This window comes from Epargyreus clarus, unplaced genomic scaffold, assembly GCF_041222505.1.
Source record: "Epargyreus clarus isolate Ecla_fem2 unplaced genomic scaffold, WU_Ecla_fem_2.2 ptg000007l, whole genome shotgun sequence".
Lineage (NCBI taxonomy): Eukaryota > Metazoa > Arthropoda > Insecta > Lepidoptera > Hesperiidae > Epargyreus > Epargyreus clarus.
Genome location: NW_027332215.1, coordinates 14,474,466 through 14,496,868, shown reverse-complemented (window position 1 = coordinate 14,496,868; position 22,403 = coordinate 14,474,466). Strand labels below are relative to the sequence as shown.

At 35.1% G+C, this 22,403-nt stretch overlaps 3 protein-coding genes and 1 long non-coding RNA gene across 5 annotated transcripts; 2 read left to right on the top strand and 2 right to left on the bottom strand.

Annotated features, from left to right (window-relative positions):
• Window positions 1-631: 631 nt before the first annotated feature.
• On the bottom strand, window positions 632-1,544 carry LOC140743480 (uncharacterized). Its single transcript, XR_012102465.1, has 2 exons — window positions 1,431-1,544; window positions 632-1,258 (listed from the first exon to the last, which is right to left on the bottom strand). It is a non-coding gene; the product is annotated as an uncharacterized LOC140743480 (long non-coding RNA).
• A 359-nt stretch (window positions 1,545-1,903) lies between these two features.
• Window positions 1,904-3,829, top strand: LOC140743479 (uncharacterized). Its single transcript, XM_073074779.1, has one exon. It carries the CDS (start codon window positions 2,239-2,241, stop codon window positions 3,406-3,408), a length of 1,170 nt encoding a protein of 389 aa, XP_072930880.1. The 5' UTR covers window positions 1,904-2,238; the 3' UTR covers window positions 3,409-3,829.
• A 1,822-nt stretch (window positions 3,830-5,651) lies between these two features.
• LOC140743478 (pyruvate dehydrogenase phosphatase regulatory subunit, mitochondrial) lies at window positions 5,652-20,104 on the bottom strand. Of its 2 annotated transcripts, XM_073074776.1 has the most exons (17): window positions 19,704-20,104; window positions 17,462-17,674; window positions 17,154-17,317; window positions 16,365-16,498; window positions 15,973-16,075; window positions 15,783-15,884; window positions 14,502-14,674; window positions 11,967-12,159; window positions 11,516-11,665; window positions 11,116-11,279; window positions 10,551-10,693; window positions 9,868-10,165; window positions 9,397-9,576; window positions 8,234-8,434; window positions 7,773-7,879; window positions 7,363-7,493; window positions 5,652-7,164 (listed from the first exon to the last, which is right to left on the bottom strand). In XM_073074776.1, coding segments are annotated over exons 1-17 (2,712 nt in total). In that variant the 5' UTR covers window positions 19,958-20,104; the 3' UTR covers window positions 5,652-7,162. The 2 variants fall into 2 exon arrangements, with proteins under 2 accessions (XP_072930877.1, XP_072930878.1); XM_073074777.1 differs by lacking the exon at window positions 19,704-20,104 and having other exon boundaries at window positions 17,154-17,321; window positions 17,462-17,602.
• Window positions 20,105-20,343: 239 nt separating this feature from the next.
• Window positions 20,344-22,356, top strand: LOC140743113 (enkurin). Its single transcript, XM_073074173.1, has 4 exons — window positions 20,344-20,814; window positions 21,200-21,490; window positions 21,715-21,931; window positions 22,173-22,356. Exons 1-4 carry the CDS (start codon window positions 20,729-20,731, stop codon window positions 22,341-22,343), a joined length of 765 nt encoding a protein of 254 aa, XP_072930274.1. The 5' UTR covers window positions 20,344-20,728; the 3' UTR covers window positions 22,344-22,356.
• Window positions 22,357-22,403: the final 47 nt, after the last annotated feature.

The window sequence follows — 22,403 nt, the reverse complement described above, 5'->3', positions numbered from 1 at the left end:
GGTAAATGGAACGTTACGCCAAAACAGTCGGTCAAGTGTCATTTCGTAGCGTGACGTCAACACATTGAAAATATAGAAATATAAATCGACGCTACACATACTTCAGGGGAAATCTTGGGAATTATTTAACTTTTATTAGTACAATTGCAAGAATGTCAAATTACAAGGCGTGTGCAGTGACGATGTGTACAAGTACGATCGCTAAATATCCTAACAAATTTGCTTATACAAGTTCCTAAACCCAAATCTCATAAACGTTAAAGAACTTGCAGATTCTTATATGTTTAAATCCTCAGTTTGTAAGCAATGACATTTTATACTATTTATGTAAGAGAAGTATTATTGAGAAAAAGGAATAAATTTAGTAACTCTCACGTGATTCGTCAATTCCAAATCATTGGAATGGGACGTAATCAAAACAAAACAGCAAGTGGAAGTATTCATATATTTCATATAATATATAGATGTCTATGATAAGAATAGAATTATAAGACGTCTATGAGAATTCTATTTTAAGGGCCCATTCTGTAATTAATAGGACACAATTAAAATATTTCATGACTGTGTTATTATAGCTTGTGCATGTGCACTGATTAACTTACAGGACTGTATAATTAAAAATACAATATGATTTGCTAATATTAGTCTTTTATTTATTTATTTGGTTTATATGGTTCTATTGAGTACACACAGTAGAACTTTTGTATATATTTATCGTCATATGTTACAGTTACAATAATTACTACAGATTACCTCAAAGCATTCTGAAGCTGTTATTTCCTTCGTTTATATTGAAGCTCTTGCTAAGCTGAATTTGTGTGCTGCTTGCGTTAATACTTTTCTTAATTCCTAAAATTATTTTCTGTAACAACTGAATATATTTTTTTATCACTGTCATTTTCATAATTAAATCTGTAGTCCAATAACAGCAACTGTATGGTAGTTTTCCTTCCTTCATCTTTTTGGGTAGTTTATGCAAGTAAAGAACTACTGTTTATACACTTTCGAAACTTTTGGTTCCTCACTTCTTCTACAACTCCACATTAAAAATGCTACTGCATGTTTGCAGCATCCTTGGGAGGCAGGACAGTAATCCCATTTAATACTTTTCTTTTCATATACAATCCTAGACACTGTGCATGACATCTGATGTACCTTGTGTTCAGGACAACTTTTACTTTTCATGAAACACAAGCTTGCCTTCTTTTTAAACTGCACATACCCTATAGCGTCGTCACTATAATGCTGTCGCGAGGATCTGAAAGTATAAATATAACCAATAAATAACCTTAAAGCAGTTCACATAACAATATAAGTATAGTTTAAAAATGCTTGATAATCACTTAAACATAACCTTTCTTCTATCGGAAGTCGGCTAAGAAATGTTTTAACTGTCCGAAATGATTAAATGTAAAGAATATTTTGCTTACGTTGTTTATTTGTGATTTCCATAGGTTATTTCGCGGAAGTTTTTGTATTCATTTTTATTTATTGCATTGTATATCTTCTTTAAGCAGATACACGCTATCAACTTAAATATAGTGTGAATTTATATCGGTTCACAACATAAATTCGACCAACTCTAACAGCAAACGATATAATTATTATTTGTCTTGTTTATTATGCGTGTGGTGACGTCACATGACATTTCAAGCAGCACCGTCCCCGTTTTGGAATTTACAACCCACAGATAAAAAATCGAAAATTTCTTTTTAGCAATAAAAATACTTATAGTGTATTAAAAATTAAACTAAATATTGCATAATTTATGTTTACTTATAAGCTATCATATCGATCATATTTCATATTTTATTGTTATTAGTGTCAAGTACTCAATTTTTTAATCAGTGCACTGTAATATTACAAATCTGAATCTGAGCTGGCAACACTGCCCTATGGATTGGTTACGCAGTTACGCTTTTTTCTTGTAATATTGTAGTTTGACAGTTTGACAAATCATAGAAATAAATAAAAGTATTGTGATTTGTCTTTATTGTTGCGTATTTGTTTTGTATTACATACGAATCGAATATAGCCACAGTATTATTTTGCAATGCTAGTTCATAAAAATGTGTTAGTAATAACATAATAATGAAGTGGTTTATATTGCGCTTGTTGGATAGATAGCTGAGGGGAAGAAATAAGTATTGTGTTATCATCTTTGGGCCCTTGGACTAATCGTTAGGTTATTGCCAAATCATAGCCGTTTATTTGCTCTTTACTTAATAAAGCATCAAAATGTCAGACGAAGTAGTATCCTTGTTCGCCTTGATGGACGCACACCTATCAAAGACCGCTTTAAATGAAGCATCATCAGAAAATGATGAAAACAATCCAAGTAATGGTGCATCTCATAACCTCTTGTCGGCTCCTCAAAGATCCAATTTGGCTATTCCCAACTATTTTCCAGGAAATAGTCCCATGAAAGACTTCATAGCCGAAAAGATAGCGATGACGCTTAAAGCCAAAGCGAAAAAAAAAGAGGAAGAGGAGCAACAGAGACTTGTTGAGGAAACAAGGATGTTGACAATTGATGACAGTACTGATATGCAATTTTATGGATATGAAAAAAATAACATTAAAAAAAGCAATCAGCAGGAAAATCTTATTGATCTGACCTCAGCTATAATAAAGCAGCCTGAACCCGGTGAAGTACCACTCAGATCGCAAAACAATGACGGAGCATGTCAAGAAGGTCCACTACATAGTACAGGTACTACAGACCAAAAACCAAGTTATATGTCTGGTACAAGGTTAGTCATTGATGGATATGTTACTTACGTAGGTGAACTGACAAAAGCAACTGACGATAGTCCCAGTCAGAGTGCATCAGAAGATAATTTGGAAGAAAATAGCACATGGACCATGCCCACAGTGGAGTGGAATAATGAATATGAAGAGGCACCAATGACACCAGAGGAAGAACATAGGATAAGAATGAAACAAAAGGAAACACTCTGGATCGAAGAAGAATTGAGGAAAATGAGAATAAGACATCAACAAGAATATCCTCTTCTACACCTGTTGGATGAGATGCCACCACAACCTAAACTACCTCGGCGAATACCACAACAAATTTTCAAAGACAACGCAACTAAACGATTAATCTATGACGACGAAACTTGTCGTTACAAAGAGTTTGATCCCACATTGCCTTGCACTACTGACATATCATATATTTTGAATGAAAAAATCAAAATGGGAAAATGTTCAACTTTCGGTAAAATTCTATGTTCGAGGGTGCAACACAACTCAAGGCTACCTTTTCCTTTTAAAAGACCAAAGATTAATTCCAATATTAAAAGATTTGATTTTAAAACAAAGTCACCACATGATTTGTGTAGAGAAAATCAAACAAAATCAAAGATTCCTCTTTTTTTAATGATGGATATAATGGATTGCCTTTAACGTAAAAAAACCACACTGCATTTTTAAATTATTATGAATAATCAATATGTTTTAATAAAGTATTTATGTAGTAAGCAAAATAGTTTTGCTGTAGAACTCATAACTAATTTTCTAGAATACAATTGATTGCTTATATGGTACCAACATTTCAACACTTGCGTAGGCATTTTGTGCTATGGCAATCAGGTGGATACTAAATTACTTAATGATAAGTGTAAAGACAATAACAGGTTAACATAATTATTGCAATATTACTAATTGTATATGTAATTATAAAATAAGTTATCTTAAATATCATGGCCATCATTTCTATTAATTACTACAGTACTACTAGTGCTATTAATTTAATAGCACCATTTATTACCAAAGTTTCAGTACTCGTATTGGCTAGAAACCTTCGGGTCAGTCAAAATATTTGTATATTTCATGTCAACTTGACCCATAGTATGCTGACAAGTCAATTTGTTTGTACACTTTTTTATTTGATAATTTAATCAAAAAAACATAAATTTATAACCTGGCCTAAGTGCTCTTATACATTTATAAATTCCAGAGAGAGAGATTTTAATACATTTTTATAAGTGAGATAGAAACAGAAGATTTGGTTTTGGTTTGAATAAAATCCACTTGGATGGGAATGAGGTTGGTTATAGTAGACTTAAGTTGGAATGGCCTGAGTGATTTATGCATAATTATTTTAAACAATGAAGATCTACACATGAAATCCAGACGAGGTTATGGTTCATCAAATAAGATCATGTATAAAATTTTGAAAAGTATAGTATAAGGCCCTGTCCCCATGACCACAGGCCAATTCTCAGTGGGTTTTTCATAGTTGGTGTGCTCAAACATGCTTTTTTTTATATGTATAGCGAAAGAGTTATTCTCCTGTTGTTACTAAGACAACTGTTATGTATGTTGGTAGTGATTAATTGAATGTAGTGTGGGTAGATTGTTTTACATTAGTATTAATATGGCACTCGTAATAAAGTGTAAATGTGTGTTTGTCGAAATGCAAAGTTATAACAACGACAAATGAAAAAAATAGAAACAGGAAATTTTGGGTAAATCTGTATATTTATAAAATGAACTAAGATGGAGGTAATTTCAAAAGGAAATATGGTGCGCTAAAAATATGTAGAAATGAGGTTATTTTTAATAAGATAAGATAGGACCGGTTTACAAAAACAATATGTCTTCAGAAAACCCATTTATCCCGTCGAGGACGGACTGAGAATTGGGGTCCATGGCGCACTAAATGTCAGTATCTTTAGGATGTTCTAAAAATAATAATACCAATACATAATTGACATTAAAAAAGTGTGCAATTCATTTTTTCAACTGATAAATGGTTGTATAAAATAATTGTCTAATAAGTTATACGGCTGTATATTGTTATTGATGTAAAGATTACATTTGGCTTGATTAACCTTCTAAGATTATAATTTATACCTGTTATAAATGTTTTTTCTGATTATGTAACGGATGTCCATAACATGCTCTTGTAGGATTCCCTGTGACCCTTTGTAGACATCGCTTTACAAAATATACCAACATTGTATCAAAATGTAGAAATAAATCCATTTTCTACATCTTGATACATACATGTTGGTATATCCATATTTATTTCAACATCTTGATCTAAGCAAGCCATTTTAATGTTTATTTGACATCAAGGCTAGGCAACAGTCTAACAAGATAACTATGTTTTGTTATCTTGTTAATCATACAACTATGTTGTGATTTTATTACCATCACAAACAACAACAAGTATTAAGGCTTAAAATCTTTAAATAAAATATAATTCAGTTGTTGTTTTTTGTGATATTCATAAGAAGTAAGAACCCTTCTAAAGCTACTCGTTCTACATGAGGTTTATAAGGTGTATATTTTATATTATATATTAGAGTTAAGAGTGTTAGTTGTTTATTGCTTTTTTTCTAGTTCATAGGCAAAAATTTAAGATACTCATAGTGTTAGTCATGGAAAATATTATATAATTTATTAAATAATTTTAATAGTGATGTAATTTTCAGATAAAAAATTAAAATTTTTGATTGTCCTTCATTTCTTTAGTGGCGTATCAAAATTGAGCGGATTAAAATTAAAATGCATTTCAATTAAGTCAACTAAATTAATATCAACACCAATTTAAACATATATATTATAATAATTGATCTCTAATGTGTATTGTAAAAGAATAATTATTAGTATTAGTTGAAGTATGTTAAAAAAACAACACATTATGCTGCATATATTTTATTTACAAGTAAAATTATGGAATCATTCTTATGCTATCCAACAATAAAATGTGTATACCTCAGTTGGAGAGTTTAAATAATAAATAAATGATTCCATCTCAAAATTATATAACCTATATTAAATATGATTGCACATACACAAACATGTTTTATAGTTACTTAAAACGTAAATGACATAAATGTGAGTTAATTTTAATGAATGTTTTTTTGGCAAGAAAGTGACACGAGTCTATTTTATTTATAATTATTACAATTACTACTATTTATAACTTTATTATTTTCTATTTTCCTTTTTAATGAGGGCTAAAAAATTAATCAATGTCGCTAAATAGCATAGATTAATAAAGATATCTCACCGCCTTGTAATTGAAGGAAGCCAAAAATGTAGACACACACGTAAAATGGCTGACTGATTCCCATTACGTCTCTGACTGTCATGGTGTAATTTACGCGGAACAATGCCGACATGTGTGCCGAAAAGCAGTGATAGCCTAGTGGTTAGGAAACTCGGTCTCTCGATCGAGGCGTCCGAGGTTCAAATCCCAGGCACGCACCCCTGATTTTTCAAAGTAATGTACGTATTACAAATTAATTATCACTTGCTAAACGGTGAAGGAAAACATCGTGAGGAAACCTGTATTTTTGAGAGATTTATAAAAAAAAATCTCAAAAGTATGTGAAGTCTACCAATAGGCACTTGGCCAGCGCGGTGGACTATGGCCTAATCCTTCTTATTTTGAGGAGATACGTGCCCAGCATTGGGACAGTAATGGGTTGGTGATGAATGCCGACATGTGCAGTTAAGTGGTGAAAAAACAACAAGATATCGAAGAAAAGTGCTGAGAAATATCGTTCCATTCACAAATGCTCTAAAAACTACATATTTTAAATATTTTTCTAACATGAAAATAGATGACAGTGACAATTTCAATCGTTAAAACTGGTTACATTTTCTTGTTAGGAGTCAGTGATCTTTACTAATCTATGCTAAATAGTAAGAATAATTACAAATAAAATTGCACATACATATGTAATATTTCTCAGATTTTAAAATTATACAGGTTAAGTAGTTAATAAGATATAAAGTTAGTCCCTAAAATTCCTCTAAATACCAATGTTTTCCTTAGGTAATTTTAATGCTCAATTTGCTTCAATACTGAAATACCTAAAATTCTGATTGTCATTCCCAATTTTTAATGTTACACCGAAGGAACATAATAATTATATACATTCGTAAAATAGAGCCAGCCATTAAAAAAGTTACAGACCCGAAAGAAAATAAAAACCATGGATATTGATAAAAATACTATTAATAAGATATCGGTAAATATTAGGATACTGTAATATAAAGGGCTATTAACATATCTTTTGAAGGGATAAAATTATTGGTGTTTTTGTATTATTATGAACATTTTTGCAACGTGACTGTACCAAAATTACCAATATGGTGAGTAAATTAATATTAAGATTATTGAATTGCTCTTTAACATAATCTTTTTTTTTATATAATATAAGAGTAGCAGACGAGCATGCAGTCCACCTGATGGTAAGTGGCTACTGCCGCCCCTGGACAACTGTAATCAACCCCAGATAGGATTAGATATTCCTACCTGAGGTCGGCCACAGATGCGCCGCTACCCCTGAGGACTAAGCTGGAACGCCTCGGAAAAGTCTGTCTCCAATCAATCAATCTATGGTTGATAGTGACGACCGAGAAACTGTTGTGGCTCATGTAATTTTCTAGTGGCTTGGTAAACATCTCTTTCTTTGTCGGGATACTTAGTCGGGAGGTTCGGAGAGTGTAAGTTTACTTTTGCTGCATATCTGTAAACCAAAAATAGAAAAATATATTTCTATTACTGTATAAGATGTCTCACGGTATACCTTATATTCAATATTAGGTGGCATAAGTAAAATACATTTTAGTAACGTCAATTACGTCAATATAAAAGACAAGATACGCTGCTCAATATATTAGTTTATAATTTGACGTGTAAAAACTTAAATAGAACTTATGTTTATTAAAATACGATATTGTAGAATGTGAAATTGTTGTACTATGTATATAGTAATAATTATAATTAGTTCCATTTTAATGTTTACCTTATGCCAGCGATATCTATCTCGTAATGGCCGCTAAGTACGTATTCATTGGTGACTCTGTGCGGGACGCCCTCATTGTCTAAGTTTTGTACAAAACCAAGACACACCTGACGATGAAAAATAATTTGAATCGATAACTCGAACAAATACTCATTTGTTACAAGACAACATAAAAGAAGATTGCTCTATGTTTTCATATGATTATTTATTTGTGTGTATACATGGAAATCTGTCAGTTTTTATTGTATTCAAATTGTTAAGACTTAATTTTAAGTAGTGTAGACATTAGAGTAGCTTACATTTGATCAGCTTTGATTAATTATAAAATGTTCATTGCATAATTATGTACGATGGCATGTAATGTATTGTACTTGTTCGTATAATAATATTACTGACATTATTCCTTAATTTTAAGATAATCATGTACATTTGTGTGGAAATAAATAGTTGTAGAACAATACCTGTTTTTTGAAGGTAAATCCGTAACTGGTTGTGGTTGTTTGACCGCAGTAGTTCCCATCCCTGTATATGGGCTCGCCACCCCACGACCATAGATCTAGTTCGTGGTCATGGTCTGTCAAAAGCAGCTGTACGTACTGGCGATGTATGCCCACTTCCCTTTGACGTAACAGCGCGTCCTTTCCGATGAATGGTATGTCTTTCTGCACAAATAAGTTGCATACGATCAGTGGTACGGTACAAAAATACATTTTAAACAACCTAACCTTAAAATGAAATAATCTTGTTCTTTTCTTTTTCTTTTTTTTTTGTTCTTTTTTTTTTGTGAATATTTCAGACATACTTGGTAATATTTCCAATGCTGATATGACTCTCATATCTGTATAGAAGATATGAGTGACATCTTCTCAAGTTAATATTATTCCTTTTAACTAAATTCATATTTACAACTTTTAATACATTTATTTACATTATTTAGAAATCTAACATTTCATACATATGTAACAATTATTGAGAAATCTATAGTTTAGCTAAGTGCACATTGGACTTTAACACATCTTAAAAAAATTAAAACATGTGATTATTAATTTCTAAGACTAATAAATAATTTGTCCTTGTCTAGGTTTCGATCTTCGGCTCCCTGATTGAGGCAAAATAACAAACCACTAGGCAATCACAGCTGCGCCACTAACTTTACTAAATTATTGTTTGTGTGATTACATTGTCTAATCAAACGCTCTAACAAACGTGCTACTTCTAGGAATGGCGATTCGATTTTAATGATTAAACATGGACATTTGCATTCAATGTGAGATAAGACCGACCACAGACGCGCCGCTACCACTGAGGTTGTCTCCCTTAACAAACCACAACATAATAGCACCTAATAATCTGCTGCCTATAAGGTGCTGTTACGTTGTGGTTAACTGCTGTTAATAGGCAGAAATAGGTGTGGCGGTGGTGCCGCGGCAGTCGAACCACTGAGGGTTCTACGACCTTTAAAGGTGTGTTTTAACGATTGCATTAACGCATCGTGTTTTTATCGATCAGTTGCTGCATCGAGCTTTTCAAAGTAGCTGCGTCCAACGCTAAAATGTGCAGCTACACCCTTTAGATCGATCGAAAAGTCATTAAACAGTCGATCATGGGTGCTAAAAGTACTTACGTCGAACTTGACTCGCCAAGTGCGACCGCACTCCAGGGGTGTGGTCATGGTGTCCAGGTCTTGGCCCCAAAACGCGAAGAACTTCTCCACGCGAAGGGCTCGAGACGCGTAATACCCCACGTGACTAATCCCGTATTTCTCCCCTACCGTCATCAACCGGTTATATACGTGCAAGGCGAACTAGAAACATATGTCAATTGATTATGGATTGCCTCTTTAAAATGTTTAAATATTATAATAATTACTATTTTCCGTATAATATTCTAGACTACTAAGTAAGAGTAAGTAAGTAAGAGTGGACTCCGTTTATGTCAGAGGTAAAGTCCAACACTACTGATCCTAAGAATTTTCCAATAGTAGTAATTCACGTCGCTATTAGTTATAGGTGAGCATATAGTCTTCTTAATTCCTAACCTTTATATTATAATTACAGATGGTTAAAAGGTTACAGATTAATAAACGAACACTTACTTCATTGGGTATGTATAGTACGTAACCTAGTTCTCCTGTGTGTGTTAAATTCATTGCTCTGATCCCATTCGCGAGGCCCACGTCTAGCTCTTTGAACGTAAAGAACGGGAAGTTCGTAGGAGACAGGTCGGTATCCGTGAGCTCTGATAGTAGGTTCCTCGTGAAAGGACCTAAGATGCATATAGCCGTGTACATAGACGTCACGTCAGAAAGGGTGACGGAGCCGTTTCGGGGTAGATGGCGTTTGAGCCAAACTTTGCAACGCGTTTGCTGAATCGTTGGCGCAATCATCATGTAGCTGAAAATGAACACTATGAATTTTGCGTGTAATTAAACACAAGAATCCAAATAAAAATAAAAGTAAAATCCAATCAACGTCCTATCTTAATTGCGTTATCGCGGTATCACCCTCAGATGCAGATTGAAATACTGACGTCTACCACGTAGGAACAGACAGTAGGGACACCTTTATAAACACATGTAGAACTACGAATACCTATGTAGTTGATTGATTACTTTCGTAACGCGCCATTTAGCATCACTGCATACATGACACATGCATAAAAAAATAAAATAACAATTGAAATCAGTATAGTTCATAAACAGCCTCCAGGATAGCATTCATTATATCCGTGGAAGTTAAATGTAGACTAAATTAAATAAATATGAAGGCATGGACATACTGGTTCTCCGAGATCCTTGCGAGGCTGCAATCGTTCTCGTATCCTCCACGCTCATTTTGCATCCCTGTGTGTATTATACTGCCAATTGGCACATCAACATCGTTTGAGCATAAATACTGAAGCAAATTCACGACTTCCGGTCCCTTTGAAAAATAAACAAATAATTCTTCTCTGTTTCATTTAGAGCCAGCAATGGTGTAAGGCATCGGTGCGAAAACTTTTGCCTTTAATCATTACAGGTTCCGATAAAGTAAAAAGATTATAAACTTATTCACTCCACCTGATGGTAAGTAACTACTGCCTCCCATGGACATCTGTAAAGAACCCCAGATAGGATTAGATATTCCTACCTGAGGACGGCGACAGATGCGCCGCGCTACCCCTGAGGACTTAGCTGGAACGCCTCGGAACGGTGAGCCTCCCTTACCACACCCTACAAACCAGAACGCAGCAGCGCTTAACGCTGCTGTTATTAGGCAGAAATACTCGCAGGCCGGATATGACCCACAGTACGTAGTTTTCCACCCATGATGTAAGGTTTCTACCGCGTAAAGATTACACTTACCTGTATATCAATCTTGGTGAAGGAGGAATAATCGGCAAGACCGACCGCCTCGCGGCAGGCCCAATATTCTCTTTGCACGATGTCAAACCAATGCGGCTTGCCGAATGTTTTGGTGTGAGCAATTTTAAAGGGACGGGGCTGGTCTGGCGATGCTTGTTCCTTATCTACAAATGAGTTTAAAGCTTAAACACTATACTGTTGATGCTGTAGATAGGTATCTTCGTATAAAAAAACGTAAGGTCTTTTTACACTTAAGTTCTATTATAAGTTAATGTGAAGATGTTTTCTAGGTGTAGCAAAAATAGTTCACATAATTTTATAAAATGTCTACTTACGAGAATGCTACAATACTTAATATAAGATTCTAGCGTCTACTGTTACCCATTAAAAAAAATCTTACCAACGGCCTCGAACCATGTTGGTCTTTCGTAGCCCATAACCTGACCGAAGACCGCCCCATTGTCTCGTAGAGTGGGATAAATCGGTGACATGCGAAGATTACGTCCTGTTTCAAACTCGTGGAACGGGTAGGGAAGACCGTAGTGTACACCTATAGTGACAACAAAACATATTGAGTCTTTGTTGGATAGTGATCACTATGTGGATATTAATTATGTCTTCAATTAACAAATTCTTAATAACCAGGCACCTGTATTCGTTTAAGGTAATATCCGAAACCTGTCAACCGATTTCAATGTTTATACTTTTATGTGTGAAGGTTGATTCCATATTGAAAGAACTGGTGGCGCTATTGTCGAGATCAAGTCCTCTTGTGGTAGGATAACGTCCTTCTGGGTTCATTAGTAAACTTTAAATACTGCTAATACTATTAAAATGAAGGTAGAACGCACCTGGTACTTCTTTAACGCGATCCCTAAGGAAGCGTTTGTTGTTATGCAGTCCGAGGAAGCGATTGATGTCCAATTCGTACATATCATACTTGGTGTAGCCGTCCACGATCTCGTCCACGGTGGCCTCGGCGACGCCGCCCGCGGCCGAGATGCCCACGGTCTTCATCCCGGCCGCCACGTGGTAGTTGAACATCTGTTACCATTAAAAATAATCCTATATATATACAACTAAGTGTGCGCGCGATCAATTATATAATTTACATTTTTTTATTTCCGCATTACATTTTTTTATCATATCAATAGAAGCCGGATGTAACGAATAAGTTTTTTTTTTCAAAATTGAAGTACGAGCATGCATTGGATGCGGTTGTAAGTGGCTAGCCCAGCTATAATAAGTAACCGCAGGTCGGCCACAGATGCATTGCTAATTTGCCACCTTTGACTTCATCAAAACTACGAATAAAAAAGGCGTGTTGGTATTCTCTAGCGGATTAAGGAGGGGCGGAAGCGGCGGTCCGCCCTGAGCCTCCGATCCTGGATGCCCAAAATGATCACAGAAGAAATACCTGTGTACGTAATATGTTATAAGCTAAAAAAGGTCATCAGAACCAAACGATGAGTTAAGAGTTCGGGCAGTAAAACATTTATATCTTCTCTTATGTATCAATCTTCTTCAGATGTAATTGTGACTACACGCGTTAGTATACGCAACATACGAAACGTTAAAAATTTACATTTGATATTCCGTATACTTAAGCGTGACGCCAATGTCGACGGCGTTGTTAACAAATGTTGATCGTGACAACGTACAGACAGTATTTTCGGTGTCTTGACAAATTTCTTGCAAGTAATCCACCCATACTTATATTTATTAGAGATTCTTAGAACACTGATGAAAATATGTTTTTTCTGTCAATTATCGTCGATACTCATCTTGTCATGGACCTCAATCTAAATAATAGCCCAATACTCATAATAATAGACCAACTCTGAATGATAAGATCTCTCTGATAGATCGGAGACTCACATAGATCTCACTACCATCAGTATTTATTAATTGTGACTACCAAGCAAATGATCTTAAAGGTCTCTTTAACATCGTAACATAAACGTATGATTATAACTTTATCAATGTTTTCATCCATTATCCACCTCATCTACAAAATGCGCAAATTCAGGAATCAGTACATCATCACATTCTACTCACGTCTACGGACTTCTGAAGATTGGAGTAAATTTGTTAATCCCGCGTATATAATCCATCCATTTAACATAAAATACTTATCTTTTCACTTAATCCCAACTCGTATTCTGTACCTCATATTTCGTGTGTATGTGTCAGAACAATATTTTTCTTCATTGTTTTCATCTCGCAGAACGTGAAGTCAGTAACCACGGACGGTCCGATATCACGAATTTAGTACCAGGCAACCTAGCCTGTTATCTACGAAATTCGCGAAATCGAACCGCTCGGGGAAACTATAGCTTTCTTTATGCACGGTCTTCTTTCTTCATGTTAACACCTGTATATCCACAGAACAAATAAGAATAACATTTAGATTGAATAATTGCGCCCAACTGATCTGCATAAATACGGTAATATTATTTAAGATAACTTCAAGATAAGTACTTTAAGATAACTCGCTTTTTTTTCTTAATGTATACTCACACTGAGGTCTCAGGTAAATAAAGGTTTATTACCTTGGACGCTAATTATCGACTTGTAGTCAAGGGATGTTATGGATATGAAATTTCGGATCTGGAAATAGAACCATCCAGTCATACATGAGAAATAGTAATATTTAGCAATATAGCCAAGCGAGACCATCTTTTGTCCCTAGTTTGCCCCTGCCGCCATAACCTAAGCAGATCGACATACTCTGGAACACTGCGCGACAGGCAAGTGTGTAGAGATACTCTCAATGTCGTTACTACTGTCATGCATATTAGATCGCCCCTGCGGCAGATGAGTGAGTAGCCCGTCTATGTCTCATGTAAACTCCGCCCCTATCCAAAATTATTCGATTTTTCATAGTAGATCTTGTTACAGGTTCCGAAAGATTTTTATTCCGAATATCCGATCCGATAGATTCTTTTACGGTTACGAAGCCCCATAACATCCCGCTGAAAACTACAGGCCTGGCCACACAGAGCGCGTATTCTAGCGCCGCGCTAGGGCGTTAGCGCTAGAAGTAAATCCTGACGTCGCTGAGTTGTGTTGTACTGAGTTACTCGTAAGTCACACAGAGCGCGTAAGGGCGTTCTCGTACGCGCGCGCGTAACTTTTCCCATACAACGATGCTTGTACGCATATCTGTAAAAAAATACAACGCCCGGCGACAAGAACGCCGAGCGCCTCTACAAGCGTACGTGTACGCGCTCTGTGTGACCACTCAGTAGTAGTAGTAGTAACGCCGTACAACACAACTCGGCGCTAGAGCGCGGCGTCAGGATTTTGTTCTAGCGCTGACGCCTAGCGCGGCGCTAAAATACGCGTTCTGTTTGGCCGGGCCTTAATTCAATACAGGGCCCTACCTCGGGGGCTTCCCCAACTATCCACTTGCAGTCCGGGGAGAAGGCCTCGAGGCCGTTGCAGAGCTTGTGCAGCGTGGCCTGGCTCAGCGCCGGCACCCGCTTCAACAGCTCCTGCAGCAGCACGTGGAAGTGGTCCCAGTCCTCGGGCACGCAACGCTGCGCTGAGGTCTCTACTGCGAAACACCATACGACACACGTTGAGGACTGCTCCATTTCTTTTATAACCGTCGTTATTAGTCTTATATTGGACACGGGCAGTGTTGGGCAATATGAAATCTAACTACTGATTACTAACTACGATTACATAATATAGTGATCAGTAATTGTAAATACACATTACAAAAAGTTATCGTAAAAAGTAGTTGAACATTTTAATTACTAACTACTAATTGTAGTTGCAATCACGATTAAATGATTACTTTTCATAGCTACATATTTAAAATGATGTTATGTCGTTTATGTACCTACTTAGGTAGTTAGTTAAAAGCCTGTTAGAGCGAGAGTGCAGCGCTAAGTCCTACCACCAAACAGACCATAGGCGAGAATCGAACCCACACCTTCGGGGTTTAACTCAAGTGGCTGTACAGGCTGTACTCTTATTCCACGTTTTACTTCATTGCAAAATATAAGTCCATAGTATTCAAATAATCATTAGTTATAACTACTAGATTGCAGCAATCAAATCAATAACTACATCATGTAGTTTGATTACTGTAGTTAAGTTATGTTACAAGTAAAATGTACGTATGTTAAAAGTAGTTAACTACAATGTAAGCATTTAGTTTTGACTAACGAACAGTCCTTCCCCCTTCAAGAGCTCAATAGTCTTTAGTCAGCAGGCAGCACGATTTTGCCCCACCATGTAAAATATAACAGTAACTAAAAATAACAACTGAAATTTTATTGATTGTTTGATTTAGTCATAGATTAGTAAAGATACTTCGCCGCCTTGAAATTGAATGAAGCCACAAATGGCTTATTTTAGTAAGTTCTTTTTTTGAATCCTTGACAAATAAAAACATTTTTAGAGAAAATTTACGAATAAATAACTAATTTACGTAATAATTACGTAATTTACGTAATAAATAAATAATTATTTCAAATATTTTAGGGACATTTTAGCTAGGAGACGTGGCAAAACTTTTTTACGCAACTATTTCAATTCTCAAAACTGGGTACATTTTCTTGTTAGGCGTGAGTAATCTTTACTAATCTATGGATGTAGTGAAAAAATATTTTTTTTTGATACATGATGATGATGTGTATATATTAAATACATACTTTCTTCTTCATACACCGGTTTTGCGATAGGCTCGAAACCTCCGGCCAAAATGCAGCCATCCCTTTCTCGCAGGTAAATATATCCATCAGGGTCCCGAACAACTATAAAAGAATAATTCATTATTGATACACAACTAATTTATAGAGTGCTTAGACTCATTATTATTCCTTTCGCATGATTCTTTCTCACCTGGTGTCATTGGATCTAGATTTTCAATCTTCTTAGTATGTAAATAATAGTGTTCACAGGGCAGTAGTGGTACTTTTATTTGTGGCTTAGCCAGCTGACCCACCTGGAAACGTAATATTACATCAAAAAAGAGCATGCTATAAAAATCTACACAGTTACGCTCATGTAAGTGTGATATGAGAGATTTGAGAGAGAGATATGAGGGATTGTTAAAAAATGGTTGACTAGTCTTTAAAATTTATTTTTCATAATACTTTATGTTATAGGGGGCTCCAAAATAAATAATCTCGGAAAATTAGCGATGAAAAACAAAGGGCGGTTCGAATCCTTCACACCTCTCCATCTGATATGCACACATAAATATAAATATAGGATTTATTTAAGAGTAGTACCTGCCTAGCCCAGAATCCTGCGCAGTTGACGAAGTATTCGCATTCGATGGACCCTTGGGACGTGTCTACGCCGGACACGCGATCGTCTTTCGAATGAACTGCATTTATCGAGCACTCTTCCATAACGCCAACACCTATGCAAAACATATTGATTTATTTATTATTTATTTATTTAAGGCTCACAAACAAAAGACACATCATCAGTCCTTAATTTCTAACATATAATAAATATATTGCTCAATCGTGTTCTTGCAATTGCAGGTGAACAAAGCTTTCATATTTATTTTCACAAAAATAGTTTAAATCATTACATAGATTTGATCTTATCTTATATATTCATCGATTGCATTGCAGAGACGACGAATACAATATGTTACTTATTCATCTGTACTTCCCGTGGTTTTTACAAAACCTACATAGTTCCTCTACTCTACGCCCTCAAATTGTGAATAGGATGGGATGAGCAGTGAAGCAAGATAAGATAATGATGATAGTACCTTACTTTTCTAATGTAACTGCTCAATAATATGTCGTCGCGGGACTTGTCAAGCAAAATGTTAAGTCAATTGCTTTGTTCCTTGAGAACATTACCGCCGGATGCATAATATTTTTGTAATCATGTCTAGTTAGTTACATGTGCAATATGCGTATTATTTTCTAAGTTGAATACATCATGAGATGACATTGATAATTTACCGTTTTCTATACCATTACAAAGATATGTGAATACCTACTAATAGAATATCGGTACCCACCAATGGAACAGTATAGGATTAATGAAGAACTTACCACTAGCGATGGCCTCCTTCATGAGCGACATGCACAGTAGGTGTGGATCGCCCACCCCATCGCCAGGTATCCATAATCCTCCGAGTATGTCTTCCACGTTCAACATCGGCCAAATCTCTTGGCAACGTTTAGGACTTACGAGTTCGCAAGGAATGCCCCAGGAACTGTCTGGAAGTATTTAAGAGATTAGGCTACCGTAAAATAATTATACCTGTACGTTTTTACTACGCAATTCTACGACATTCTACAAATAATTTATCACTTGTGAAACGTATTTCAAATTTATAGTTAATAAGTATTTTACGTACACTGACTGACTCTTCATTCTCCGGTACACGGTCATTCTGTCCCTCGTCCTAGCCAGTAAAAGTGACCCGCACTGTTTCCAGCCCGTTGATCTCCCGCGGGACTCTAACTCTTGCAGCAAGCGGATAGAGGACTGAGCGAGCCGCACCTGGGCCAAGGATGGCTTGAAAGCTCCCACGAGGCCCGAAGAATGCCATCGGCTCCCCGCACCAACCCTAAAGCGTTATAACGACTCGTTAATAAAATAAAAATTGCTACGTCTTCAAACGTACGTACTATTAAAGGAATAAAAATGATATATTCATCTTTTTGACGATTCATTGTTGTATCGTTTGGTATTATTATGTATATTGATTGTTTTTACTACAATTACAGATATTAAAAACGTAAAACTAATCGGCAATAATGACTGGAAATACATATAAAATATTATTTATTCTGTTATCGATATCTATTACGATAAATTTCGAGTTTATAACTTTCCGAGGGAATGGAATAATTGGCAGTAATTTTACGTAACCACAGCACATAAACCAAAATGATAAATGTGGTACGAGAATTGCAATTTTAGACGCATGAATTATTTTAATATTTTACTATATATACCAATTAGTATACAATATAATTATATCGTATGACTGTTTTCGCGGATTTGATATATTTTGTTGGTCGGTCAGAAAACCTGTCAAAAATAATTAAAACATGAATATATGATGACGGTGTTATGAAGTATGGATGGGGGTGTTTCGACGAGCTTCCCCGTCATATTGTCTCGGAAAATCAATGTATAACCTTTATTCCCGTCGGACGGCTTCGGCGCGCGTTGCCGCCCCCTTCGGCTGCCCGATTGCGCGGAAGGGGTACGCGCCGGCCATTATATCGATTTTTATAGTCACGTTTTCGAGTTTCGAATTATTATATGTTATGTACACAAAGAAAGACAATTTCATTTATTAATTATTATTATTATACGAAAGACCTATATTTCGTCAATAAATACTACTATTGTTAAAAATAGTATAGGTACATAATTACAAAAAAGATAGGTATTATAAAAATCATCATTTTGTTCTTACAATTAATATTGGTCAAACTTATATATTTTTTAATATGGATCTCTTATATGGGTGCGCCCCTAAAATTTAAACACTCTTATTTAGTATTTGTTTTAAAAAGACCATAGAAATACACAATTTAAGTGTCTTCTTGTCCCGTTGTCGATCGCTCCCAACATAATATAATTACAATGTTTTATACAATCTTCCATTTGATCTTAGTAACGATGATTAAAATATTATTCACCCTACATCAATGTTCTCCACATTATTATGTATAGGCAACATTATTACCGTGTCTACACTGTACATGACATAAGCTAATGTGATTTTCAGTATTATTATACTATATATATAAGCATCAACATAAGTCTGAACCATAAGTCTGTCTTGAATCCTATCCACTTTTGTCTATTGAGATTTTTCTATTGAGAAAATATCATGTGGTTTGATATTTTCTTAATTTCTGCCTCATTCCTATAGCTGGTACATGCTCAACACGTTATAATAGTAATGTACCCTTAACAAAATCTTAGTAAACCTTTAGAATTGCTACTGCTACTTATCTAGGTAGGCTACCTACTAATGCTGAGAGGAACGGAGGGCTAAGTGACTCCGCAGTCAATAATTCAAATATTATTTCAATGTTTATAAAACTTTATATGGCCTTTCATTATAATATAAAACAAGGGATTTCTCTGAAATCACAATGGTAAAACACCGATGACTAAATTCTACAATTGTATACTTTTAGAACATTTTTGGATATCTATCCAAATTTTAAATAAATTTAAACAGGAAATAATATTAAAATGTAATGTGGTAACTCAGAACACTTGAATTTACAATACCCAATAATTGATATAATACTTAATAAACTCCCTTATTGCTATTTTTTTACAAATAAATAAATATTTATATATATATATACATATATATATAAATATATATTTTATATTATAGTGCTATTTTATTAATGTGTTAATCTGATAAATGAGTTCTGTAAATATTTTATAATTTATTTTATTTCATAAAACTTGGATGGTTAAAAAAATTATAGGCACATGTGTAAATTTTTTGTAGTACTAATTAGAATATTTATTGAGTGGGGTCCAAAATTTCAGGACCTAATTATGTAACGACAAAATAAAGTAGAGGCAAGTGAAATAGAAAGATGGGCGGGACTTACTTTTCTTTTTCTATTAATACAGTCTGTTCGCCCCATCCTCGTCGTGCTAGATGATAGGCCACTGCCGCGCCCATTACGCCGCCACCACATATTACAACTTTGGCCTTCGACGGCAGACTCGTAATGCAGCTCTCCAGTCTCTCTTCATGATCCAATACATCTAAACTGGATAATAGTCTACTTCCCACACGACTGCACTTATATGCGGTATATCTCTGGAGTCCATCGCGGAACTGCCTGCCGAACATCGTCATATCCTACTGCGCATCTACAATTGCACTATCGACCTAAGTCTAGTCGGCATCAATAAACCTGCAAATACCTATCTAAAAATATTCAATGCACAGTACACAGCACCTACTTCAACCTACTTGACGTCCAATTTTGACATGACAGCATTGACAGCTTATTTGACGTTGACAATATTTTTAGAATTGCCATAATTATAATAACATTTTGACATTATAATTATAAAATTATCATATTGTCTAAAAACAGATAAAAAACAACAATACCACGTCTTATAATCGAAAATCGACTGGCTGTAACTATTGAGATAGGTTTCTAATTTTAAGCTTGGCAAATATTCGTAGTGTTGGTCACACTAGAAGACGAAAGTACACCAATTTTAAATTTAGTTGGTCCAATTCAAAATAATACCGCCAAAACGTTTACATAAATGAATTAGGACAATAAAATGTAAGCAGTGATTAGCACTGATGTGATTTTAATCTAGCTTTGTAAAATCGTAATAAATAGATATCATAGGAAATTCCATCCTAATCTATAGGTATGGCTCTAAAATCAAATTCCAGTTTCTATAGCAACGTGAATAAACAATTATTTATTGTGTAGTATGATAGTGTCTGATCTATTTAATGATTTCTTTGGTGTGCTGTGAAGCAATTAATAAAAAATGTGTGCAGATTGTTGATCAGTTATAATTGTTGCGAATATTCTATAATTTCCTTATTTATTCTGGGAATTTTGATATTATATACATAAATACAAACACAACTACGATAATGTCCCTCGTCGAAATAGTAAAGCACGATGAAGTAATTTATACAATTTTGGACAAACCTCCACCAGAACCACCTAAGACTCCTAGGTAAATATTTATTATCATAAGTATAATATAGTAAAATGAACGGTGTCTGGTTACTTACCTCGTACCGAGGTCCCCCCTCGACGAGGTACCCGATGCTCTGGGGACGGCACAGGCTATTTTTACCTATCACAACCCCCCGGAAACCTTCCTCAGCACAACATAGAGGACTCTGGGGTCTCCAAAAAAACGCTATAGAAGTTCTCCGTAGGCGGTGGCCCGGTCGGGCTCTACCCTGGTGAGCATTTGCAACCATCACAACAACAGATTGTGGCCACATGTATCGAAGTCCTCGATTTGTCTTGTTGAGTAGTAAATAACACATGATTATTTTATGTATTAACTTATTTATTGATGATATAAATAACTTTAATCTTCATACTTTTAGATATGAATCTAAGTTAGAGAGGCAACTTAAAGAAACCAAAATTCCCCAACTACGTCGTACATTTGGATACGCTGAAACTCCTTTAAAACCTCCTGATCAATTTTTAAAGAAAGGCCAAGGATTGGGCCAGCCGGTGAAAAAGTCTGACCACAAGTGTTTTACGTCTGGCCACCTACCACCAGTGCCAAAGAGACCACCTCCAGGCAAAAAGCCCGAAAAGCCGAAAATTAATTTTAAGGTCGTGAATATTAAGAAAGCTATTAAAATCAAGGGTAAACCAGTAGAACCACGGTAAGTTTACCTAGGGGCTCGGTGTAATCTGAAAGTGTTTTGTAAATACGAATAACAAGTCCTCAAAAGTAAACATAATTCCGTTACATTAAAATCGTTAGTAAGCAAACACCTCAATTAATTACTTTTCGTAAACTGAGATTTTTCCAAAGTATGTATCTAGTTATTATAAAATTGTATTATGTACCTACTTACATGAGTACTGTATAATGATTTTTTTTAAGTTTGGTGGATACAAAAGATGGCCACATCAAAAAGATAAAGGGTTCTGGAGAAGTGCCGGAATATTGTCTTAGACCTGATTTTGGGCAAATGCCAGCTTATTTAGTCAAGAGGAATAGACGAATTCAAAGGGAATTAGACAAGATAAAGTATGCCGAAGAACATAAGGAGAGTCTCTGCAAATTAATTAACGCGGAAGAGAGACAAAAGCTTTTAGATGTAAGTACTTTTTGTATTATGTTGCAATGTTAAAAAATATTGGACATTATGGTGGTCACCGTGTTTTATTGGCATGCAAAAACATTCTCTATATTCAAAAAAGATGGAAGTAACCGAATAACTGAAGCGGAAACGATAAGGTTGTCTGGAAATTAAGTCTAATTATTGAGCTCAAGCGAGCTCCCGACTATTTATATATATTTATATCTACTTTCATCAAATATTAACATATTATTTTCAGGATTTGAAATACAACTGGCAACTAATGCAAAAAGCATTCCTTCAACTACCGATGCTTACAGATACTATTCCCAAAATTCTACGAAAAACAAAAATGGAGCAGGAGTTGAAACAATTAGAAAAAGATATAGCGTTGGTGGAATCTAATCCATATATTTACATTTATGAATGATGTTTTTTAAAGATCGGTAAATGTAGGATTTATTATATAATTTAATTGTAGTAATCTTTT